This window comes from Lethenteron reissneri, chromosome 33 (genome assembly GCF_015708825.2).
Source record: "Lethenteron reissneri isolate LAM-NWPU_2019-01 chromosome 33, ASM1570882v1, whole genome shotgun sequence".
NCBI classification, from domain to species: domain Eukaryota; kingdom Metazoa; phylum Chordata; class Hyperoartia; order Petromyzontiformes; family Petromyzontidae; genus Lethenteron; species Lethenteron reissneri.
This window is the reverse complement of record NC_083811.1, coordinates 7380860-7408317: the sequence shown is the minus strand read 5'-3', so window position 1 is coordinate 7408317 and position 27458 is coordinate 7380860. Positions and strand designations below refer to the sequence as shown.

The window sequence follows — 27458 nt, the reverse complement described above, 5'->3', positions numbered from 1 at the left end:
CTTATTTGCAGAGAATGTTTGTGCTTGTGCAACAATGATTTAATCCACTAAAGTCAACTCTTGTGCTTACAGTACTGTACATGCATCGAATCATGTGTGTGAATGTACTATTCACGCAAATCATGTGAAAATTATACTCTTCAAATACATTTAGGCTAATGGAGTAAAGCAGATTTTCCAAATGAGAAAAAAATGGAAAATATAAAAAATAAGACAAAAAAGAATAGATTTTTAAAAAAGGAATTGCTACCACAAATCGTGACAATTTTTCAGATCGCCAGGTACGTAGCACCTGCTACAAACGTTACCTCCATAAACTAATGCACCCTAACATTTTCAATAGATCAACCCCTACAAGAAGCTGACCAACAGTGGCTTTTATATTGTGCGTGTTGTTGTTACCTGTTGTCCAGGTGGTGTTGGCAAGCAACTTCCAGCAGGGAAGGGCTTTGTTTACAAAAGTCAGTCCAGAGATAAGGGTACAGCCAATCCACAGAGGAATGCTCTGATAACGTTACCGCTAAACTATCTCCCCCCTCAACAACGACAACCAAAAATTGCGTAAGCTCGCCTTTTTTTTTCAGGAACTGATAACGAAAAGGATGTTGATGCGATTGCTTCAGGCCAAGACCTCGATTGTAAAATGTGGTAGAGCAAGTGAACTGAAACAAACGGCATGAGCCAGGTGCGGCTGATGGGGGGGGAGGGGGGGCAATGTGAAAGCCCTCGAGTTATGTTTGCAGCCACGAAGCTGGGTGACTTACGCACAGGCACTTCCAGCCATTGAAATCGCCGAGTTACTTGCTCAACAAAGAAATGACCCAGCCCTTGGACTGGCCCACAGGCAACGCCTCCCTCTCGATTACTGCTGCACACAAAAAAAACACAATGGACCACGTGGCTCCCCAGCAACTATTATAAAGGTAACATTTGACGTATTTTGTGATTTAATAAGAGCCTATAAATCAGACGGTATTTATTTAGTCGTCACGAAGCGTTAAAAAAAAACAAGGTGGAAATCAGCTTTTCACATGTGGACAGGCTTGTCTGTGCAAAACTCCATCGAATGGAATCTCATTTTATTTCAAAGTTTTACATTATTAGATCGCACATACACAACAATCTACCATTTACAGACACGGCCTGTGTTTCCTACTCCGTTGAAGACATTTTACAATTCTGCAAGCACACACTTATCCACTTTTCTTATTCAAGTGTCCTCTGTATAGCCGACTTCAGCTTTAAAGAAACTTAACAAAACACGGCTAAAGTAACTGCAGGGAATAGAATGACACAGTTCGCTGATGTAGGACTGGTCCAGTGTGTCTTCAACAGGACTGTGAATCTCAGCTCATAGAGAGAGAAACCAGCCTTTCTTTTTTACAAATGTGACATTTCAAGACCCCGCACCTGCTCCACTGCAGACAGGCTGAACTGTGTGGTCTCACTCGGCTCACTGCAAACACCGGCAGTGAAAAAGCCCACATGGAAACATGTTATTTTCCAGCTGATCATCCCAGGAGATTCACACCACCTTTGGTAACATAAGGCAGAGGGCTGGGAGGCAAAGACTCGTGCTCACTGTTCTTCCTTGCGCATAATTCGTGAACGCAACGGGATGTCGTCAAAAAAGCTACCGGATTAACTCGTCAATAAACCCGATACGATCAGCAACGTGAACGAAGATATCAAGCGGCCCTCATAAGGGCCAACATCAATGAACCATCGGGCTAATTCCACGTGTTTACCAAGTAAACGTCAAAGGCTCGTCAAGCATGCAAAGTACGACCAATGCCAGCCCTTTGTGGAGAAAAACAAGGAGCTCCAGTCATTAAACGCTCTGGTTGTCCTGCCTACTTAGCCAAGCAAGATATGCTATCTTGTAGGCCACTGTGTAATTGCCCAATCATTAATCTCTACTTTACACTATTCTCTCAATCCACCAGGGCAAGTGCGTCTTTACTTTCAGTATTCTCATGCCCGCGCATTCCACGGAACAATCCGAAATGTCAGCAAACACGGAGAGGAGTGGTTTTCAATTGCATCGAAAGTAACAAAGTGAGCTCACAAAGACTGGAGTGAGATTTTCCTGCAATAATTAGGAATCAGAGCGAGTTACTGGCTTCTGCTTTGCGTTTTGATTGCCTGCAAATGATAATTGGAATTTATACAGCATCTAAAATACATTTCTAAAGACGCTGGACAAAGCGAACTGATGTTTTTTTTAAACATTATTAATTTATAATGTTCTGGATGAACAGTGCGTGCTAGATTTTTGTTTAAAGTAATTGTATAAAACCATTGGCTCCTCCAATACGATTTCTACTCGTAAACCAATTCTGAAAGGTCGAAGTTAACGTTTCACGTCAATTGCAATGCACTGCAGCTCAGCAACAAACCCCAACGCATATACGTACAGTATGGAGGGCTGATTGAATTACGTATTTAGATCATCTGGACCATATACGTGATCACACCACAAAGGCCCCACTGTTTCGGAGTAAGAGGATCTCCGGCGTCTGCAAGCAAAGCAGGCGCACGCACGGGGCCGCTGATAAAGCAGCCGGGCGGTTCATTATCGGCGGGGGCCGCAATGCACAACGCAACCCTTGGACTCAAAAAGTCGTCGAGCCCAGACCTCCCCAGCCGCCATTCAAAAACACACTGAAGCAGTCTTCTTGGTTCGTTCGGTAAAGTCACGAAAAAGGGAAATAATAAAATAATAAAAATTTAACATAATAAAATACAATTCTCACGACGTTTCGGCAAGCAGCCGTCCTCTGACGGCTGCTTGCGTTGTGGCCGAAACGTTGTGAGAATTGTATTTTATTATGTTTAATTTGTATTATTTTATTATTTCCCTTCTACGTGACTTTACCGAAAGAACCAAGAACACTGAAGCAGCTTGGGAGCTTCGCTGTCAAAGTCGCAAGCACCTGCAGGTGCCAGCCACGGACATCCAAATGACGTCCATTAAGTACACACAAATGACCAATAAATTACTATTCTGAACGCCCATTCCCCCCCCCTCCCCCCTTCAGTGAAGTGTGACTATGTGAAGAGGTGTCAAAGTACAGATCGGTGGGATGCAAGACACCGGCACACTAAATGAATGTGCCGAGGTGCAAAGACATGCCAGAAAAGTTAGATGTTTGGCACATGACAGGAAAACTAAACTATTTTTTACAAACTATTTTTATGTTACCAGGTAAGGCCCACTGAGCCATATAGATATTTTTCTGAAGCGACCTGGCCACAAATGATAGCTCAACAAAGTGGCGTATCATCACGTGTACATTTACAGCAGCCAAACACTCCAAATGCACGTTTCGTAGACACGCGACAGCAGGAGACACAGACCCGTCGGGGATCGGCTGAGCGGACAAGCCAGAGCGTGGTGAGACGGCCGGGTGGGCATGCGTACTGCGTACTTATAAAACAAGCGAGATACTGTGACGGAGAGAAGGGAGGGGTGTAAGCGGGCCTAGTTTAATGTGCTGCTGGCAACATCAGGGGGAGGTGTGGCCCTGGGGGGTGTGGGCTGCAACGAGAAGGGCTCCAAACGCTCGGACTCAGGGAGTAGCGCGTTGAGCCGCTCCATCAGTGGCAGCGTCTGGTCCACGCCCATCTGGATCTTCCGCAGGAGCGCAGAGATCTCTCCCACCTTTCGCAACAAGAGGGCATTGGTGACAGCGGCACTGTGATGACCATAACGGCAACAATACAGAACATGAATGTAGTGCATGTCTGGTGGAATGCGCTGTGTGGCTCAAGCACCCAGCGTCAAAGCTTGATAGCTCGGGGCAATGATAGGTCAAGGCAGGGCCCACACACGCACAGCGAGAACAATAATCGAATAAACAAAATGAAATATCGCCATATCACTACTTTGTTTATGACCATTTGTGTGAGCGATGAAAACATATCCCATCACTGAAATTCACAACCAACACGAGGTGAGTTTAACAAGGATAACTACATAAACGGAAGGAAATTAACGTTTCAACAAATGGATTTGCATTACCATTCAATAATATCACCCTCTTCATATGACCTACACACTGCAAAGGCAGGTAGGTAATGGCCAGGATATACACCCGGCACTTGTCAATGAATGTGAGCGAGTGCATAAATGGGCTCTCACTTTTTTAACCTGCTCGGCGTAACGTGCAAAGCGCTTCTGTCTCTCCTGCATGGAGGCGTAGAGAGTGCTGACCTCCCCTTCCACCTGGCAGAGAGGATAGCACAGCGAGCAACTGTTAGATAATATCTGGATTAAAGAAAGAAAAATTTCCAATCAAAACCGATTCATCGATGCACGCCAATGGTTGAATCACAAACAAGCAGCCAACATCTTCTTGGTTCTTTCGGTAAAGTCACGTAGAATGGAAATAATAAAATAATAAAAATAAAACATTTAATAATTCTCACGACGTTTCGGCCACAACGCAAGCAGCCGTCCTCAGGTGTCTACTCGACAGACCTGCTCTCCACCTGAGGACGGCTGCTTGCGTTGTGGCCGAAACGTGGTGAGAATTATTTTATTATGTTTTATATTTATTATTTTATTATTTCCATTCTACGTGACTTTACCGAAAGAACCAAGAAGATGAATCCCTGCAGTCACGAAAGCTTTAAATCGAAAGCAGCCAACAACCATTGAGCTCGTTTGAATGTTAGTGAGGATACGTAGCATGCACGTCGCGTGGTCGACCTCGCACACCACCTCTGGGATCTCATGTTTATCAATGACCATATTCTTGAAATGTGCATCGTGTAATTTGCATGTGAATGAAGACGACCGGTCAATGAGATAAAACTTGGACCTTGGTACGGCCAAGGATTTGTGAACTGCCGGCTTAAACGATTCATACGCGCGGAACACAATCCCCCTTCATCCAAGATTCATCGTGCCATTTACACCTCCGCCTTTATCTGTGGTGGCGTGCGTTCATTTAAATTCACTCCGGGGGATCAGAGAGAGAACAAAACGTGGTAAAAGCTACGAGCAGGATGTCAGACCAATTGTCCTTAGCAACCCCAAGGCTGCCCTTAACTGGCTTACACACAATTCCCTGAACACTGCGATTGAACATAATAGAGTGGCGTTGAGCCTGCTTTACTGTTTTATTCTTTTTCCATGTGTGTTTTGTTTCGTTTTTTTTTGTTCACAACCGCCAACACAACCCCTGCAGCTACAACAAAGTAGGGGCTAATGTCAAGATTGGCTTTCGGAAGCGGGCACCCAACACAGCACTCGGAGAAAGAGGAACAACTGCCGTGTGTTCGACGGCACACCCCGCCTCCTCACCTGTGCTGCCACACAAACACTACCTCTGCATGTCTAACAGTTGTCTCAGGTACCCCCCCTGACACGTCAAAATCAGAATATTTATTCTTTACCGGAGGAATCCGATGAGCTATAAAGCTCTTTTTCACGCAAAAAGACGATAGGAGTGTAAAGTACAAACAAGGTACACAAATCACCCATATATACATATACACATTCAAATAAAACACTAAGCCATCCTCATCCTACCAGACAAAGCCCATTGAGGCTTTCAGTATTTTTTCAAAAGTGACCTGGCCACAAATGATAGCTCAACAAAGTGGCTTATCACGTGGACATTTATGGCAGCACAATCATCTAAATAGTCTTAAACGCACGTTTCTAAATGTGGAGGGAAAAACCGGAGGACTCGGAGAAAAAATCCACGCGACGACGGGGAGAGACACGCAAACTCCAAATATACAGGCATCAGGGTCGGGATCAATGCCCTGACCTCTTGCATAGCAGGTGAGGGAGTTAACATCTCGCCACCGTCCAGGGGTTATGGAAAACACTTGCAGCTCCCACAACCACCCCCCATCCCCTTTCAACCCATCGCCAGACTACGAACGTTAGACCCCCCCCCCCCCCCGTAAAAAAATATGACACAAACACACTGATGTCAGTTGGATACGTTTCAACAGTGACGTTTGCTCCAAACGAACGCACATCGATTGGTAGGTACGGAGCGACAAGCTACAGGCAAACATTCTCATAGGCTATGAAGCAAACCTTTTCTTTTGATAACTGTCCAAATGAAGGCATGTTCTGTGCATGTGTATACATGTAAAGCTTGTAATAAATTGCCTGGTTCAGCATTAAACGTCAGTCAACATGACAGTTATTTCACACAATAACAAGGCGAGTGGAAAATGTGTTTTTCTGCACGCTTTGCCCTGCAATGACAGGCCCATACGCTTTCAGTCGCTTTACCCAGGTACCACAATGTGAGCAGCAGAGGGCAGTGCAGCCAAATCCACTGTTGTGCTGTACTTCTATGGTCCCACGTCCATGTTCCACACCCTCACCAACCCATACTGACCAGCGTGGTGATGTGTGGTCAAATAAACCCCCGTGACCTACAGAGTGTGGCCCTCATCCAGCAGGCGTTTGCTTTAAGTGTACAAGATGCCATTGTTCTATTTTATTGCAGCTTTCAGCCTCTGGCCCCAGTTTATTTAAACTCACATCCACTTAGTTCAATACACGTAGATACATAATATACCATATATGTCGTACATACATCTATATATTCATACACAAAACCAAAAAAAGCACACCTGACAATGGAAACACACATTTATACCATGCACCCGTCTATAATAGGTTTAACACAGAACACCTTAATCCGTTTATTACCACTGTATGGCGGACAAAGCGTAAGCAAAATAAGTTGAGCATCGGAAGTCAAAAATGCCAATACCTCCCAAAACAACATGTTTTGTTGTCGCAATCTATCACCTGAACCTTCGCAATCACAAAATGTATGTATGCTGAACTTCTTTCGCACTGTACGTAACCAACCGCGCTCATCAGAGGTGTGGGGTAAGAACAACAAACTAAAAACGAAAAAAGCAGTTCGAGAGCAATTCGTTTTCAATAGAGATTTAAAAGTGCGTAGCTCAAGCGGCTTCCTAATATCGCAAGGAAGAGCGTTCCAGACGGTCGCAGAAGCGCATCTGAAAGCGCGCGATGCGGCGACCGTCTCTCGATGGCTCGACAAGAGCCGCTGCGAAGATGACCGGAGTTCGCGTAATGGTTTATGCACCTTGACGAGAACAGCAAAGTATCGTGGTTCATTTGTGGCTAGCACTCTGCGTGTAATGGGTGCGACCTGATAACAATGTATTTGTTCGGCAACTGGAAGCCAATGCAGCTCGCCGAACACAAGCGGCTTTCTACGTACAGGCCGGACTGCCTTTAAAACAAGCCCTAGTGTCTCTCCCTTTGCGCACGTTTCCTCCAAAGCTGTAATTACGGACACAGTTGCCATGGGGAGCGCACTTATATACACGTTCTGCCAAGGTGACCGTACCGAAAAAAAACCCACGCCGGTGGGTCTCGGCTGCCGCCCCCCCCCACCCGCCGCCCCTCTCGACACGGCTTAGCCGATTACGATTGCCGCAAAACGTCAGGCGGCTCGTAAACGAGCGGAGAAGATCGTCGCGGGTGCCGGCGGAGTTAAAGCCTCGCTTTAATTTAACCCGGCGCGGCCATTACGCCAACGCTGCCAACGGTTCTCGAATGATTAACGGGTTGCAACCGCTATATATTTAATTGCTCAAGTTCAAAGTCTGCGTCGGGATCTATTTGCTACCAAACGCCAATAAAGATTACCCGTCTGGATGCTTTCAGCGTTATTCGGGTTTTAACACCGTTAAGGCCTCGGTCAATTAAATGCGGAAATTTACAAAGCTTGTTTTAGTTAAAGAAGAGCCAATTCTTTGCGTAAAGCTAATAAAGAACATGCGAGGACATGGGGTGGAAAAACATAAGTGACTTACCACATTGTGTCCTTGCTGCAGAGCATGTGATACATATGGGTGAAACAATTGCACTGAAGAAACGAATAAAAACACATGAGACTACAATTAAAAAGCAATCTATACCTCGTGTTTCTTGGCTGGCTGCTGGCTGGGTTCCTCTCCGCCCCAACAAAAGCTCTGTTGTTAGTGGCTGCTGCGGGGCCGTTGACACCAAAAGCAGCCGGGTAACTGGCTAGATGGGATTTTTCGTGCAACAAATTATTTTTTAATTGAACATATAATATACAGCGATACTGAAGAGTTGGAAGTAATACAGAAAACTGGCATGGTTCAATTTAAATTGCTCTAACTTTTTAAATTTGTGCTCCTATTCATATTAATAGTCTTTAAATCAGAGAATATTAAAACTAAAAACTCAAAATACGTATTATCTTGTCATTTATTACGTGACAAAGCAGATTACTTTCGGTGCTCCGCGTTTATGATTCTGAGAAAAATATGTAAATTACAGCCGTCTTATTTTCCGCGGCACAGTAACGGGTTCTCTGCGAGTGCAAATACATTCTATCAGCCACACTCGTGCTCACAATTGTTCTTTTCTCCACTGTCACCTGGTTTCCAATCACAAGTATGGTAAATAACTGAGCTTATTCAAATCAATGTGTACGTTAAGTTATTTACCGTGTTCCAATGAGGAATTGTGTGTTTAATAACGACCACCAGCTCTGCATGAAGGTGATTCGCACATTATTTTCGAGTTTGGTCCTCATTGGCCCTGTATGAGAGTAAACGTCATCTGTTGTGTATCTCGTTTTTTTTTGTATCCAAAGGTTTCAAAATGCATTCATCTGACCAGTATAAAGGTCCGTGCGAGTTTTTATCCTGTTTGCAAGTAGGATGTCTTTTTTGGATGTATATATTTCCATCCATGCTATTGATTTTCCAAACTAATTTTTACGTAAATAAATGGAACTTATCCTGTCCGCGAGTACATTACGTTTTTTACGGACGGAATTATGAACTCAAATCCGTCATATCGATTTTCCAAACAACTGCTATTTGAATAAACGGCACTTATTCGAAAATAAATTGAAGTGGTAACCCATGTCGATACTGTAAATCTAAGTTTACAATGGGGTTAATACTATTCCTGCTTTCATTGATAAGTTTACAAATGTTTATTAGGCGCTTGAAGCTAAATGCAGCCAAGACCATGGTCTCCACATTCTACCGTTGAACAATCCCAAGGCCACTAAACCTCTCAATTTAATATTCTGTCATGCCCCTCTCGTACACGAATTCAAACCAAAGTACCTAGGAGACACAACAGATCGGACGCTAAATTATCACCAACACCTTGAAAACACCAGCAATGAGGCGAAGTCCCAGGTAAAAGCATTGTACAGAAGCTAGTAGGGATACCACAGGCAAGCGACGATCGAACACTCCGAATATTGACACAAACGCTGGTCCTCACTGGTCTGGTGTAAGAGTCCACGTATAAAACTAGTTCACAAACGAATCAATTCCGCAATCAATAAAATCAGTGGCACACATAAACCCACACCGCTGCCATGGCTACAAATTCCTCTCCAAAAGACATTTGTCGAAATGCCGCCGGACTCCGAGAGTCGAATGAGATCCTCGCATAAAATCCTCGTATGAGATCCTCGCATGAGATCCTCGCCAACACCACAACTACCAATGCACCGGCACGTCCGACATGCGCCGCCAAGCCAGCTCAAGTCCCGCGAACCTCTTCTGGACCAACGCGGAGACACTTCTGATGGGTGGCGCTAAACCCGGATGGCCTGCGGCGGTACCGAACAAGTAACCCATCGACTACTCGATGCAGGAACGAGCTGCCTTCAGCTGCCATAAAAGGGCATTGGGCTGCATTTAATCGCATTCGAACAATGCACAGCAGGCATGGCTATCTCCTGCATACACAAAGAATTAAAAAGTCACCCTGTTGTGAAAGTGGTGAAGTGTGATCTGTTCATCTCATAATGGAGCACTGCCTAGTATTCGGTTACATAGTGGGTCTGAACGCTACGCGTTACGCAACTCCTAGTGCCATCGAATAGATCACCTAACTCATCAACTTACAGCAACGCCGTTTTTCAGTTGCTTTTCAGATGCCATACGAGAGGAGATCAGATGAAGTGCATTCACAATAAGAGGCATTAGGAATGGTGACGGAGGCCAGCGTTCTCATTCTGGGCGTGAGGATCTATGTTCTGGGCGAGGTCCAACACCTTGGAGAGCATTGTACAGCCTTGACCATTGCCCTTTGAACCTTGTGAAAGCTTCCAATCTTGAAAAAAATTCCTCCTCCGAGCAAGCCCCGCCAATAAAAAATCGCACGGCATCACTTGTAGCTTTACACTTCAGGAAACCACGCTTAGCAACAACTTTGTGTGAGCACAGGGCAGCGCAGCAAAAGCATTATTGTTGTACGACTTCCACGTCTATGCCCCCTGCCTTCATCAACCCACACTGACGAAATCGTCTGGTGACGCTGTGTTGAGAGTGGTGCAAAAGCACTATTAACAAGAAACTCGGCACATTCTTCAATAAATATATAACACGCACATGTTGGAGTGATGGCCCTTCGTCATAGCACACACATGACCAGCGTGGGTAAAGTGTCGTCAAACAACCTGGAAATGTCGCACAACGTGGGGTTACCTCTATTCAGTAGTGGACTTGACTAAAGTTGTGGCCGCACTTACCACTTCAGTCCATAAGGAGGGACCATTATTTGGGTGGTCATCTGCTTTTTTGCATCACGTAATCTTAGACGGGGGTGGGGAGGTCAGGTCAAAGTATATCTAGTCAATAAACGTATTTGTACGGTGTGAAGGAAAGGACTAATGAACAAGGTTACAACCAAGGTTATTGGCCACTCAAAACAGATGTACTCTGTGCTGAGCCAAAAAACGACGTAACACTGAGCCGCTGCGCTTCAATAACTTTATGTTGACAAGTACGATTGTGAAATAGCGACGAGGTTCAAGTTGTGAAGCAATTTCTATGGAAATGCCCGATTACCCAAACAACCTTTTTTGCATGTGCTGTCATAGACACGTGGAATGTGCCAAGGCTCACTTGCGACACCTATACTGCACAATGGAGAGTGTGATACGGTGCGTGCAAAGGTTAGGAACAAAGTACTTGGCAATGGAGTAGTTGACATGATCATCATCATTTACAACTATTTATTGACTGTCAAATAAAACAAAGAGTCAGAATCTCTAATAAGTTTTCCCCATTTTTCTGGCAACAAAACAGCTGTGTTAAGATGTTAAACACCAAACTGAAACCTTTTACAAGGAATTATGTCTGCATTAACCACAATACTTGTGGTCAGAATGCAAACAAAAAACACTGATAATATATGCATTGTGTTTGAAACAGATTGGTCCACACCAGAGACAGCTTTCTTTTGAGCCTAGTCTCAAAACGGTGTTAGACCAGAGGAAGCCAAAAGGCGTACAGCACAAAGATAACGCACTATCAGAGTAATGAGAGCTCGGGGTGAGCAGCTCCATCATGGGACCTCGTTTGCCAGTACCAACATATGATAATAGGTTTTCCTCCTTTTTTCATGGCGACAAAACATCAGAAACTAATTTTTTTATTTACACTGGAGGAACCGAATGAGCTATAAAGCTCTTTTTCACAGATGTCCAGTAAGGAATGTCAGGTACTGTACTTTGCCAGCATATAATTTCCAAGTGTGTACCTTTCCAAACCTTTTTCGTGCACTTAAAGCTTTTGTTGCATTTTTTTTCAATGTTCATGTTTCTGATTCACATTAACTATCAGATAATATAAACCGCTTATAACCCTTACTTTTAGGCACATTGGTATGTTGCTTACATTTTTTAAGATAGATTTTCTTTCACAATTTTGATTCCAGTCCGCCTTCACTTGCACACGTCATCCGCCGTGATATATTTTGAGTGTTTTACAGCCGTGTCCCGCCACCAAATATCGTCAGTCGTTGGCAAACACGTCAAGCGTGGCTCACAGATTATAACAATGAACCCATGAATTCGAGAATACACTCAAGGTAAAGACATCACTTTGACTGTTAAGAAGAGCAAGTGGGCTTGGACAGGATACATCGCCATAAAAGGGATGATGGGCGGTGGTCGAACCTTACGAGTGTCAGCCACAGGAGGGAACACTACCGGAAAGGAAGTCCACCACGGAGATGCGGTCAAGAAATCGGCTCGTGTGCTGGAGTTAAATGAACTGTTGCATCGCGAGACCACAAGAGATAGCAACCATCTTGGAAAGAGGCACTTATCCAGTAGTCAATATATATATCACGGCTGATGACGTAATATGAACCAAAATCTTATGAGGGCCCATCATTGATCTTCATCACTTATTTTTGCAAAGAAGACCGGTGTGTATTTATACATATACAGTATATGATTGTGAATGAACATCATTTGAAGATGCGGAACTGTGTATTCGTGTAACTAAAACCACCACTTCCTGCACAAACAAAGCCTACATAAATCATGCATAATCAGCCCTTGGTAGCAGTTCCTGGTCGTTTGCTAGAGGAAGCAAGAGAACGTCGACCAGAAGCATTTCCGGGGGACTTCCGCATGCAGCAGGGAACAATGAGTAATTCATGACCACTGACATCAAGGACAAGGGGAGCGGGAAGGGATAGGGGGACTTTCAGACGGCCGTACTGAGTGGGCGGGGGATAGACGCACAAGGGACCGAACGGTCATGCGGCAGAGAAGAGTGAACGCACGCAGAGGAAGGAAGCGACGGGTAGCCAGGAAAGACGAATAAACTCGTTCGATGCTCCAATCATTGTTCTGTCTCTGCAAGATAGATCTGTAACCCAAAACAGTGCGTGTCGCTGAATGTCCGGCATTGGCCCGTCCGTGGCACCCCCATGCATCAATTACTTCCACAATTCGAACCGATGTCTCCTCGGTGTGGGTTTCATTCACTGGTGATCTTTCCGACAGACCTGTTCTTCACCTGAGGACGGCTGCTTGTGTTGTGGCCGAAACGTCGTGAGAATTGTATTTTATTATGTTTTCTTTTTATTATTTTATTATTTCCCTTCTACGTGACTTTACCGAAAGAACCAAGAAGGTTATCATAATCTTGTTAAATTAAACAAAAGAATGTCATATGTGACACTGATATTTTAAGCAGTGTTGAATTAACCAGTGTTCATCATCACAGCAGGCTCGTGCTATAAGGGGGCAAAGATGGACGAATGAGCAACGCCACTTTTAACACCAACAGGGCAATTAATCACACCGACTTACTCCACTAGTAAATATAAAACGAGATGGCGTCTGCGCTGTTTAACATACAGCTTTGTCGTGTTAATACCTGCTTGATAAAGATACATTTTTACATAGCAGTACATCAAAGAGAAACCGCATCACGTCACAATCACCTGTGTGATTGCACATGTACAGCCCCGTCGTCAATCCACTGCTGGATGAGGGCACCCACAAGTCAAGAGGAGGAGCATAAAAGTGGGTGGAAAATGCAGTACAATGGGGTGCACTGCCGTCTGCTGTACACAACATGGCCCCAGGTAGCAACACCAAACCCACTAACCGATTAAAGAGGGACGAAATGATAATAGTTTAACCACTAACTAGATTGACCCATATTCTTGGTTCTTTCGGTAAAGTCACGTAGAAGGGAAATAATAAAATAATATTAATATTAAATAATATTAATTTCAAACAGTATTGTTTTATATTTATATTATTTTATGATTTCCCTTCTACGCGACTTTACCGAAAGAACCAAGAATATGAATCCCTGCAGTCACGAAAGCTTTAAATTAAAATTTAGATTGACCCACTTCTGTTTCGCGAACCGTGATGCAGCGATTAGGGACAATTGCAGAGTTACTCGATGGTTGTTCCAAAGATCAAATCTTGTCTCACTCACTGAACCCCTTCAAATGACCTCATCATTCCCATCTCCAGACCTCATGGCCCTTGTTGTAAAGAAAAAACACGTTTCCAGGGCTATCGGGCAGCATATGAAACAATTCTCTCCCATGACGAGCAAGGTGGCTCTGTGTGACGCACCGCTCATCGACTGCCGCTAGCTTGGTATGAGACTCAATGGTTAGCGCGAGAGGTGTTGTCTTTGTCACAACCGCAAACAAGGGTAAACAAGTCGATGTGCATTAGCGATCATCAATACGTGGGGAGGAACACATTAAAACGTCACGGAAAAAAAGGGGGGTGGAGGGGACTTGCATTTGAGCGCAGCAAATGACTATTCCTTGTTACCATACGAACACACGGCCACAGCATTCTGCATTGATCGCGCCTTTAGCCTCACCTTAACGCCTTGTGAGGGGAAACAGAAAAATGCACGCGTGCTCCATACTTGCAGGAGTTATTTTCAAAACTGCTTCAAGGACACCTCCCAAGGCATTGTGTTGATAAAATTACTTTTTTGTCAATGCGCAAAGAATTCAGTTGTAGGTGTAGACAAAATGTATTTTCCAAAATGTATATTTGGAACCATTTTGGGAAAGCTACGTGACCATACTTCACCATGCTGGTCACTGCGGGTGGGCGAAGTTACCCACCTCAAATAAGTACAAATTTGCTTAACAAATTTAAGTTTTTGGCGGAGAGGACAAAACTGAAAAAAACTTCAGAGTATTTGTACCTTGGACAGTTACGGACCCTGATCTGGAATCGAAATAATGAAACTGCCTTAGGAAAACTAAACTTACAAATTATAAGCAATATTACCACTGTGCTTAAAAAAATTTTACGATTGAACAGTATCTACCATGGAACAGATGAGAAACAAGGACATTGGCAAAAGAAATGCAACCAAAGCTTATATAAGTGTACAAAGAAGCAAGTAGAGGTCTCTGCTTGGAACTATACAAGGACACACACGAAAAAGAACACGTGGATTCAAGAACATACGCAAGTCAAAGACACCGTATTAACCGTTGACAAAAGTGAGGGTTTGGACAGGACACATCGCGAGAAGGAATGGCCACTGGCTGAGACGAGTGGCAGAAAAAGAAGGGAACCTACCCAACAACACATTTACCACAGAAATAGTGAAAAAAATCAGCTCGTATGCAGGTGAGACGGATTATTGCATCATAAGCCAGTGGAGAATGTCAGCAGCTTGAGGAGGCCTTCATCCAGCAGTGAATAGGTCAGGGATGATGTTAATGTGAGTGGTGCGTTAGATTCAAGTCGCAATGCGAGAAAGCTGTTTTGTTGCAAGAGGAACCTTCACCACGCTCCTAATGCCATCTGTGGTGCGGACAGCGTAATAGCAGGTCTGCATCCTGTCTCAATTACGTATATAGACAACAGAACCAGCGGCTAAAAATACACCACGGTCTGCCACAGTCGTAACAAGCGTCCTGTTCCCTTAGCAATCCCTGCAGGGCTCTGGAAAATTCAATTTGCTCAATCAGGAAATGAAGGCATCACCAAGAGACTGAGCAAGAGATGCTCTTAGCATAAATGAGCACTTCCAATGCCTCGTTATCTCTGGAGGACACATATGTACACGCGCATTTATTATACGGCTTAATTGAGCTGGTCGGTGACGAAGGAGGCGGCGGAGAAGAGGCAAGAGGGGTGGGTAGGTGACATTGGTTCTTAAGAGCAGAGATGGGTGGATGGACAGAGAGGGGCAATGGACAGAGAGGGGCGATGGACAGAATGTTTCTCAGATGTGAAGATGTGTTTTCTCACCCGAGACCACGCATCGCTGCATAACGCAAACCATGCAAGGGAATAAATTATATTGAAAAAATAATGATTCATGGTCAGCTTCTCGCTTGCCAAAATGTTTCATTACGGCATCAAGGGTGTGCCGATAATCAAGTCTGTGACTGCCATCGGTAGGTTTACAAGTTATAAACATGAAATAACTTTGATGACATGATTATCAATGAACCCAAGGTTTTTCTGTGGATATGAGGATATAGCCTTGAGGTCAACACAGGCTGGCTACAACGCCAATTTCTTGACAACTTACCTGGAACACAGCGTATGCTCGCATGAGAGTATTACACATTCCAATATAACCAATGTTGTGACACCGAATTGCCTGGTTCGATGGTCACGATTACGACGATAATGATGACGACGACAACAATGACGACACGTCTCATTTTCCCCACACGCTCATGGGCTCAAGCGCATCGCTCCATAAATGCAGAGGTGACGCGCGGGTCACCACAGCAGCCACCGTGGCAGATGTCATATAATCCCAGCCTGCGATGTAATTGCTCTGGGTTTCCAATTATATTGTTCGTGCAGCTAATTAATTTTCAGTGTTTGGCCCTGCTTAGACCCCCTAACGCCCACGCCGGTCCAAATGCATTATCAAGTAAGGAAATGATCAGTGAATACAAATAATAGTAATAATTTTAACATCCTACAAACCGGGCGTTGTAGCCATCAATACACGATAGCACACAGGCGTCAATGGACAAATAAATGTCGTGGCAGGAGGAGATATGCAAGCGTCTTGCATGTATCATTTACAATCATATTTATCATTAGGCAAATACATGCGAAGCACATCAATTTGACATTCTGCACAAGTGTATAGGTTTCACATATGATTTTAATGGATGAATTATACCTTTGCTCAGTTCCAATATGTTCCACAGACAGTCTTTTAGCTTAGATTTATCAGGAAATGGTTACACATTTGTATACAATTGTGCATAATCGTTTGTTCGACAGGATGTGTTGTAAGACTTCTAATTCGCAATGGGAGCACTTTGTTGGACGGAACATGGACATAACTCCACCTCCTGATGTGTGTACACATCCAGTTACGCACTCGGCCAAGTGTAAAAGTTTCCAAATTAACATTCTGTTGAAATTATAAAACGTTTATGAGGCAGTCAATTTGCACACTGTCAGTAGGAAGCCATCGACGCAAGTCAAAAGTAATTCCTTGGACTCTGATTTCCCAACAACAACTAGGACATGCTTAAAACGCATAGGAAGAGTCACTATACATTTGTTTAGAATTGATTTATGCTGGATGGATTCACTGATATGTTACATATCATTTTATTTCCTATATACGTATTGCCCCAAAGGGGAATAACATCTATCCAGTCAACCCTTGTTAATTCGACACATATGGGGCTCTGTCCTTGCCGAATTATCCAATATTCTGAATTATGTACAACGGTACTCCCCAGTGCCTCCTACCACAATAAAACATTTTTCCAAAAAAAATGTTTCCAAACTCTTCACACACCACACGCGTTGACAACCCTGCATCAATTCTATTCAAAACTTTGGATTTGTCTCGCAGACTAAGGGATGTATAATACTTCAGTCCCTTTCAATGACTTATTGATGTAGGTGTAGACGACATTTCTGAGAGGGTTGGCTTGCACAGAGTGCACAAACAAGGTGAAGTCCAAAGCGACGGGTTTGCACTGACGCTCACCACGCTCACCACGCTCACCACTCTCACCACTCTCACCACTCTCACCACTCTCACCACTCTCACCACTCTCGCGACGCTCACCACGCTCACCACTCTCACCACGCTCACCACTCTCACCACTCTCACCACTCTCACCACTCTCACCACTCTCACCACTCTCGCGACGCTCACCACACTCACCACTCTCACCACTCTCACCACACTCACCACTCTCACCACTCTCGCGATGCTCACCACACTCACCACTCTCACCACTCTCACCACGCTCACCACGCTCACCACGCTCACCACTCTCACCACTCTCACCACGCTCACCACGCTCACCACGCTCACCACGCTCACCACTCTCACCACTCTCACCACTCTCACCACACTCACCACTCTCACCACTCTCGCGACGCTCACCACGCTCACCACTCTCACCACGCTCACCACGCTCACCACGCTCACCACGCTCACCACGCACGCTGCCACATGACTGAGTCATTGTTTTGGTCGTGGTGCGTGACGTCGCTCCACGTGTATGCCGAAATTGAACAATTCAGTACGGCAATTCAGCTCATAGCGACTTACTAATACTGCATATATGCCAAAAGCGCAGCTGTGCCGAATTATCCCCAATTACAAATGATCAAATACCGAAATAACGTTTTACTGTATCAACATAAGTCTTTGCAAAGATGTCTTTAATTAAAAAAATGGCCATAACACAAACAATTATTTCAGACGGTCTTTAACAGCCACTTAACACAAGTAGCGCTGACAAGTTACAAACACATTACGAGAGGCAGAGGAAGTCAACAGGTTATTGTATTTGGCTGATAAAATGTCCACATGATAAGCCACTTCAATGAGCTATCATTTGTGGCCAGGCCGCTTCTGAAAAGAAGCTACATAACTCAGTGGGCCCGAGCTGGTAAAATAATTTTAAAATGATGCACTGTACCATCTGGCTCCGTGGTAACAAACATGATTACCAACCTAGCCAGCAGTCAAAACATTATTTAATTCAACACTGCTTAAAATATCAGTGTCACATACGACATGCTTTTGTTTAATTTAACAAGATTATGAACCCTTCTTGGTTCTTTCGGTAAAGTCACGTAGAAGGGAAATAATAACATTATAAAAAATAAAACAATAAAATACAATTATTATGACGTTTCGGCCACAACGCAAGCAGCCGTCCTCAGGTGAAGACAGCGTCTTTCCGACAGACCTGTTCTTCACCTGAGGACGGCTGCTTGCGTTGTGGCCGAAACGTCGTGTGAATTTTATTTTATTATGTTTTATTAAGTTTTATTTTTATTATTTTATTATTTCAATTCTAAGTGACTTTACCGAAAGAACCAAGAAGATGAATCCCTGCAGTCACGAAAGCTTTAAATGGAAATCTGGCTTTATCACGAACACCTATGAACTGCGATTGTCAGCAAGGTTAGCTTAGTGCTCTGACCACCGAGCCTCTCAGCCAAGTCATTGTTGTACGTTTTAATTAATTACTAAATTATCAGTAAAGACAATGCACAATGCATCAGCACCTACAGCGCCATCCCCTTTAACACGAGGCTGTTTCACACTCTTTCATCTATGGGATCCTCCTGCTGCAAGCAACAGTACGCTTCACGAAGCCCACCAAAAAGATCGATACTCCCAGCTCTACCGATGTGTGTTTTCATCAAGTACCACGTCTTGATTTGCATTGTGTTTGATATTTCGCTCCGAGTACTGGGAACTTTTTCAGGAGTATCCGAAGCACACATCGGAGAGCACAACTAGAAAATGTACACAGAAGTGTAATGCGCTCGCACACAAACACGACACTCGCGTGCACACACCCGCATTTCTTTGTTGCCACTCACCAAGAAGGAAAAAAATATAAACAATAAACCAGCTGTTCCAACACGACTACAATGTTGTGCACCGGCCATTACGCCCAGAGACTCTCAATCGGCTCAAGTCAAATAGCCGTCTGTTCTCTGGGTGCCCAAGGTATTAATTCATTCTGAGAATGATGGCCAAGCACAATGCAACGACTCCCAGTGGATGCAAATAAAACAAACTGCAAAACACAATACTATTTTTCACACTCGTGCGCCTGGGGGCACGCAGAAACAAACACGTGTTGCTGAAAAGAACAACATTTTGGCGGCAGAAAAGCTGGAGAGGCTGGACATAAATGTTCAACAGCGACCAGCTGCACCTGCAGAAGTGCTCTGGTCCTTGATTTCCTCACTTATTCATGGAACATTGAGGGTTTTTTTTTTATTTCTGCATCTAAACCGACCTCGGCAAACGTGTGCTTGAACATTCATGTATTGTTTTCATGCTGTTTATTGACAGCTTCTTTTGCATGTTTGATAGCCTATTTATAGGCCACTTACAGTGGCGGCGGTGGTAGCAGCAGCGGACTGTGCATGCATTTTAAATCGGCGACTTTTCCCATCACCAGTCTATCCGCAAGGTAAATAACATTGCAATTAAAGGCAGCATTGATATTTGATTACAACGCAAGAGCACACAATATTCAACTATTCTAAACAAAACTGGATAATAATGAGATAAGGTTTAGTAGAGGAATCATTGCTATTGATTGATTTGTACAATAGTCTTATTTTTGTCCTGCCGATAATGCGACTCCAGGTAATGGAGGCGACAGATGCACAAACGAGCTCTCTGATTGTGAAATTGTCTGCAGCTTCTTTAAAAAGTAGGCCAGGGTAACATCTCAATCCGTGCTGATCATAAATATAAAGGACGACCCACTTAGAACGAATTTTATTCAGTTCTGGAAAGACTAGCCCAATATGGCCGACGTACAGACACAGAGAAAAAATAACTCATCTGGCTGCAATGTGAAAGAGTGCCACTTGAAGAAGAATAGAAGAAGAACTCCATTAAAATGTTGTGACATTCTTTGTATGTAGTGACAGCTGCTGGTGGATGTACTGATTAGCTACTAATACATTTTACTGCACAGCTTTGGTCATTCGATTCACATGACTCTGTGGTAACGCCATAGGCGGTTAGCAAAGATCCATGCGAGTTGCAAAGTAGATATTAAAGACCCTGGGATTATCTGTTGCAAAAGCAGGCCACTGCACGCTGTCACGACTCATGTACAACCGCAATTAAATCATCAAAAAGAAATCCCCTACGTAACTACAGCTAGCCACCACCCTCTTGCCAAAGCAACGACACAATCCTGGTCAGCTGCCAACCTGATTGAACAAAAGACGTTGCGCTCACCTCCTTTATACGCTGCGTGAGCATGTTCTGGTCAAAGGCTACCGCCTCGGCGCACTGCTGGAGGTGCTCCTGGTAGCGCAGACACAATTGCAGCACGCGGCGCGAGTCCATGCGCTCCAGACGCACACCCGCCGCCCCTCCGGCCACCGCCTCGCCGGGTCCAAGACCTGCAGCGCTATGGATAGCACAGACATCGCTGGTTTCCCACTACACACTCTCACGTCCCCTGGCCACCGGACATTCGTCACAGGCAGCAAACACTGGCAGTCACAGTTGGCTCAAAGCTACCACCGAAAGCAACACTGCTCGCTACTTTAGAATCCGATTCGTTTCGTCAAGCCATAAAGAATAATAATAATAAGTCGATGGTGAAAGGAACGGTAAGTTCAAGGCATGTTATTTTGTTAAATATTATCACACTGTTATTATTAAATGTTATAAATGCACGATATATTTTAAAATAATTATACTTCGCTTTTCCCCATATATACAAGGAGATGTTGCTGTCAACATTCACTGCAAATACATAAAACACAGTGCATCCACCTAAGCCTTAGCACTTACAAAAACAGATTCCAAATATAGAACTTCCATTACCGCGGTCACACACAGGGTATGGAAGACGTACATTTAAGCGCAAAAACAGTCCGGATAAAGGTCCATCACCGGCACCTTGCTTCGCATGAATAATCATATATTAAACAACCATACTTACTCAGAGACTTTAAGTACACACATCCGCACATGCGTACGCATGCACACAAACAGAAGTAAAGCATCTCACGGCAGTGGCAATGTGACGGTGATTTCAAATTAACTGCACGAGGCTGTCTGGAATCTGTAGAGGATGAGGTACAGCGGCAATAGGCTGGGTGTGTCTCCAAAACCCCGGCGCCCAAATCTGCAGCAGTGAGAACTGCAAAGTCTCCTGACGTATCACACTCCCGGCACACACAGGGCCTCTGTAAGACCCACCGAATGCGCTCCATTCATTCTGCACAGGTGTAATGACAGATTTAAAATGCATGCATATACTCAGTGCAAAACAAAGACCTGCCATGCAACAGTTGCATCCTCACAATTTTGTCACCAAGAGCTTACATTGTTTTTTTAAAGATGTGTAACATTAAGGAGTGAATTCAATTTACACTCTTTATGAATTTCAATGCAGCCCCAGCATGGCTCTCATTGGACTAAAGCGGTGTCTGTGCCATCTGCAGGAAATTGGTAGCAGCTTCACATGAGACCCAACATGAAATACAATCTATTTCCATGGAAACAAATGCAACATATATTTTAGAAAATAAGAGCCAAGAATATAAACTATTTATGAATGTAACTGCATTAATTATTACAGTGTCGTTTTTATCTAGTACATTTTCAAAATTATATTTAGTTTTTTCTTTGTTTTTTTCTAATCAGCAGCAATGTGACCTCACACAACAAAAGCTCGGATTACACATGACATTTTAAATCTTCAAGGCTAAACCTTTACAGAGTGTCAGTAAAGATATGCTTAACAGTGAATATTTCAGCTTAGTGCAGAAAAATAATGCATGCCATTTCATGTTTTGTCGAAAAAAGTGGAGAATAAAATCCGATTTGCCATCTTTTCAGCAATGTGGCGATAAGGCTATTAGCCATAGCGAGAATAGAATCGCTATACTTTTGTTTTCAAGAATACATTTGTCTGTTAATGACCGAATTTATTTATCTTGACATTGATAAAAGCTTAGTTTCTAAACATCTAAAAAGTAAGAAGATTTTCAAATCAAAATTACTGGGAAGGCAATGGTTCAAACAGATTGTGAAATACAAAAAATCTCCGAGATCAATTAACATGAATAAAAATATCTAAATTACATGCCACACACATATTTTCGGGGTTTTCTTCAAACGATGTAGTATGCGTACATTTAAATGCAAGAACACCCTTAAATTTAAGCTGCTATTTTAGCACTTTATGTCAAAACAAAATAACGTGTGCATTCCGGGCAGCCTCACCCCGCAGCAGAGGATAGAAGCGTGGAATCTCCTGGAGCTTGAGGAGCTCGGGGTCACTCCAGGGGTCACGGGGGGAGGTCTGAACGCCCGGTGCCACCACCACAATGTCCTCCATGGTGGCCCTCTCCTTTGGACGAGCACCCGACAGCGCTACCGCCGTAACAGCCAGAAGAGCAGAAACGTACGTTTAATCCTCAGAGGCGCTCCTGGTAAAGGTACAAAGTTAAAGGTGCAGCCACGCAATCGCTCGCTCACATCACTGCTCTTGGAAGGGGCTTCCCTAGATGAAGATCTAGAGCAGTGGTTCTCAACCAGGGGTACGCGGACCTCTCGGGGTACGTGGAAATGTCCCAGGGGATACGTGAGGTGATTTATAGATGTGTGAAAGTATATCATACATGAGTGTCATTGGTGAATAATCATGTATGAATCTGCCAATATAAAATTAACTACAATAAAATGTAAATATATGTGGTAACCTAGAACAATACAAAAGACCTTTCTAAACCCACTGATTGTAAACAATGTGGTTTCTGAGAGTAACCAGCGAGCTCAAACAAATTACGTCATGCATGCAGAGCGTCCATTGCATTTTTTTTTATTCGCTTGCAATTACTAGTGAGGATACCTCACAAAATGGACAATAGGTGAAATATTTATGTTCATTATTCATACACTTATTTCTCAGAACCATGTTGAGTCAGGCAAGGGGGCATTCGGTTGAAACAAAATTCAACAAGGGGCACAAGAAGCCAAAACAAGATTGAAAAACGCTTATCTAGGGGAGTCCCTCAAAAGGATATTTTGACCTCCTCTTCCAATACCGCACAGACATCTTGGAAGAGGTGGGATTATCCAAAATGTACCCCGCCACACACAAGCTGCGATGGGCAGTGACGTATCTCACACCCAGCTCGGCTGGCAGAGACCGGTGCCATTCAAGAAACATGGCCATTGTGTTACCTGCTGTACAACAACAACAATCGCCAATCGCCACTAAGTGGAGGTGACGTCACCATGACGCTTGTGCCAGGCTATGTGCACCTTGAGGCCACCTACTGTACAGGCACTCCTTGACATACATGACAGATGCGTTCCTGGAAAAGCGCGCGTAACTCAAAATCACGTATGTCAAAAGCAATTTTCCCATAAGATATAATGGTAAAGGAGGGGGGTTAGGGGATTTCACTCACACTCGCAAGCATAATCGCCTATATTATCCAAGCCTAAATCAATACATATACATGCAATATAATACTTTTAATAAAAATAAAAATTATGTAAATGCTAATATACTTCTTATAAAATAAGGATGCTTTCCTGACATGGTGCAAGGGTGAAACAAAAGCGGTGAACGCAACACAAGTACATTTTACAGCCGTACGATCACGAGAGACGCGAGACAAAGGGAAGGATGCTGGCGTACGCGTGGCGAGATGCTGTACAGTGAAGCACACGAGATATCGTATCGCACTGGCTGCTGGCAACGTCTTTGGGCCGCGGTGCCAGGCTAGGGTGGCATATGTCGCGTTGCGGATTACGTCATTCTGAAAATTACCTCGCGTATGTCAATAAAAGGTCTAAATACAAAGCGCGAGTTATTCCAAAATGCCTGTACTGGAAGAACGAACCGGCAATCTCTGGATTGCAGCCCAATGCGCTAACTAAAGCTAGCCAGAACCCTGAATCTATAATAACTAATCAATTACTTCCCCTTCACGAGTGATTAGTACAAGGGATGGAATAATGGTAAGTCAGTATGTAAGACTGTATGTAAACCATACTGTTATTGTGCCTTCATGGTTTGTATCCTTGGGTTTTTTCGGTAAAGTCACGTAGATAAAAAATTAAAATTAATAAAAGTAAAATAAAAATAAAATAAAAATCACGACGTTTCGGAGGCAACACAAGCTTCCGTCTTCAGGTGGAACCGTCACAGCACGATACAGGTAACGATACAGCTATCGTGCTGTGACGGTTCCACCTAAAGACGGAAGCTTGTGTTGCCTCCGAAACGTCGTGATTTTTATTTTACTTTTATAAATTTGTATTTTTTGCCTACGTGACTTTACCGAAAAAACCCAAGAATATGAATCCTTGCAGTCACGAAAGCTTCAAATCTAGAATGCATGGTCTGTATTGGTATTGGTCTAACATTGAACACAAACTGTTGGTTTGGTACAACAGCAGACTGTGGTATATGGGTTTGTAGACCATGGGATGGGACAGAGACAATGGCTGACATCACAATAGCACAATCACCCCAAAGTAGAGCATACACTTGTAATACAAAGGAAATTGCTAAACTTGTTTTATAACGTGTTACTCATTGCACATATTAATTGAAAGCTGCTAATATATGGAACTGTGGCAGCTATGCATAAGCAGTGTGCCCGGGTGACACTTTCTAAAGACCTTTGTCAATCTACTGCTGGTTCAAGGCACCCCATGCCGTGTCAGTCAAGGGGGTTATTTGACCATACTTGAGCACGCTGGTCAGTGAGGGATGAAGGGGGCAGCTTGGGGAACAGTTCTACATCACTTGCCACTGATGTTAGCCGTGGCCAGGAATAAAACCCAGGTAGCCAGATTTATCGTGCCACGTGCAAACCACGGCACTACTCAATTTAACACGTAGGCTTTCGCGACCAATATTATTCATAATATAGGTTTTTGGGTCAGATCGCGTTATTTATAAATGTGTCGTAACCCTCCACCACCCGACACGGCCAAACACTACTGCTCCACCTGCGGGAAACCCTTCAAAGGGAGGGGTGGATAGTCCGTGGGGGGCCACGAGCGGTGGTCTCACCCTGGGCGGGATGTCTCGCTGCCTCAAGGTTGCCCTCCTTGCCCCCCTCGGCGGTGCTTTGCTCAGCCCCCATTGCCTGGCCACGAGACGAGATGATCTCAGCCGCGACAAGTCCCTGTGAATACAAAGCAAAAACGACACAAAAGCTTGGAGTTTATGGATTTTAATAAGTCCTGATTGACGCCGACCCCGTTCTAAATTCCAGCCGTGATTAGGCCTCTAAAGTAGTTTCACACAAGATAATAATTTTCCTCCTTTTGACAAGTCACTGCAGAAGATCTCTCTCCAGGTCGTGTTTGTCACGTGGGATGTTTGAAGATACATCACCATGCTGGTCAGTGCAGGTTCGTAAAGGAGGGTGAATGTCAGGACCGGTTCAAATATCACTCGCAGGAAATTAATTATAGCTTTGACCAGGAATTGAACTGCGGGTCACCAGGTTTATAACCACCATGCCACCACTCCTCGGGTTCTCAGTGTACATAAGTAAATTTACCAGCTGCCCACCACTGAGATTGTGCGAGAGCAATCTGGGGCAATGATAGCTCTGCTGAAACAATTGTTAATTGTACTGCACATCGATTCAAAGGTACAATATTTTCAAGTAAAATTATGCATTTTGAAGAGCAATATATTATCCATATTAGCAATTTCCAAACATAGCTTAGCCGTTCACTGAACTTATAACTCTAGAGAAAATGCATTAGTTAATATTACAAGAAATCAAATTGTAAATCCAGTTGAACACTCGTGGTACACGACCCACTATAATCTTCTTGGTTCTTTCGGTAAAGTCACGTAGAATGGAAATAATAAAAATAAAACATTAAATAAAATAATAATATAATAATCATAATATAATAATACGTGACTTTACCGAAAGAACCAAGAAGATGAATCCCTGCAGTCACGAAAGCTTTAAATCGAGACCCACTCTAAAATTAGCATCGGTTTATTTCGGGTTAGGCCCATTGAGCTTCACAGCTCTCTTTCAATGGGCACCTTAGAGCAGGACTTTACTCTTAATGTTAGTATTAACTATGGACGTAACACAATTGAGAAAAATAATCGACTCTCCCGACAATGCGTCTAATCGGGATAAACGTGCGTTTTTGCATCGTTTTATAGGTGAAGTGGTCAGAATGAGATGGAACGGATGATGTTGGCGATCCACTGGGAAATGCAACGAGACAACGCAGTGAAGACGAGACGGTGACGTTACGGACTGTACACAGAAGTGACGACCGAGACGGTAGTTGTCTCAAGCGATATGCAAAACCGCACTGCGAACGACAGCACTGACAATCAACTGTGCAAACAAGATCACCGGTGCATACGAGACAATACAGACGGCATTGATTACTAAGATAGTACATAACATAATCCGTACAGACGATACATTCAAGAGTGTAGGCGATAGTACATTAGTACACACGAGGCAATGTAGGCAAGCAATGTATTCTTAAATATAATCGTGACAATTCACGGGTTTGCTATGGGAGTGTTAAACCGTTCTATGGCTAGCGTGGTAACTTTAATTACAGTACAGCATTAAGTTCGCGGCCGTAATTACAAAGTGATAACAACCCTGTAACATCAACAACCCACAAAGAATCACTCCAGTGCAGCCAAACGACTGGAATCTAACAAATGTGTGAGCTCGGGTATTCGGGTTAAGTAATCCAAAAGCCAGAACGGGACAACACGTGACTGAATAGCATACGAACGTGTGTCGGTCGGTGCCTTTGACGCGTGTAACAACACCGAGGCGTGCTTTAGGCTTTTGTTTGTTAAAGAGAGCGCCTAGTGGCGGAGACGACGCGATCAGGAAGCTCAGAATCAACTCTGCTGCACAGTGGAAGCAAGCCGGCCCGTCGAACAAAGGCTCCTTCCGGCTCACAGGAGGGGGCTCGCTTCGCCCAGAGGGACGCAGCGACGACAACCGACTGACGAAACCCCACGCGAGCAATGCGCATACAATCGAAAGGTGACATTTGTAAGCATCGAGTCGCCGTTGTTGTTGTTGTTGTGATGCTGAGCGAAGCACACACGCACACGCCCACGTGTTTACCCGGAACCAAAAGTCGCTTCCTGT

General features: G+C 44.0%; 1 protein-coding gene across 4 annotated transcripts; it reads right to left on the bottom strand.

Moving 5' to 3' along the window:
* Positions 1-1024: 1024 nt before the first annotated feature.
* On the bottom strand, positions 1025-27458 carry BORCS5 (BLOC-1 related complex subunit 5). 4 transcript variants are annotated; one of them, XM_061564482.1, is made up of 6 exons: positions 27435-27458; positions 25364-25478; positions 22552-22701; positions 20548-20714; positions 4145-4228; positions 1025-3664 (listed from the first exon to the last, which is right to left on the bottom strand). In XM_061564482.1, the coding sequence occupies exons 2-6, from the start codon at positions 25434-25436 to the stop codon at positions 3485-3487; spliced, it is 654 nt and encodes a 217-aa protein (XP_061420466.1). In that variant the 5' UTR covers positions 25437-25478; positions 27435-27458; the 3' UTR covers positions 1025-3484. The 4 variants fall into 4 exon arrangements, with proteins under 4 accessions (XP_061420466.1, XP_061420465.1, XP_061420463.1 ...); XM_061564481.1 differs by lacking the exon at positions 27435-27458 and adding an exon at positions 27342-27429; XM_061564479.1 differs by lacking the exon at positions 27435-27458 and adding an exon at positions 27419-27429.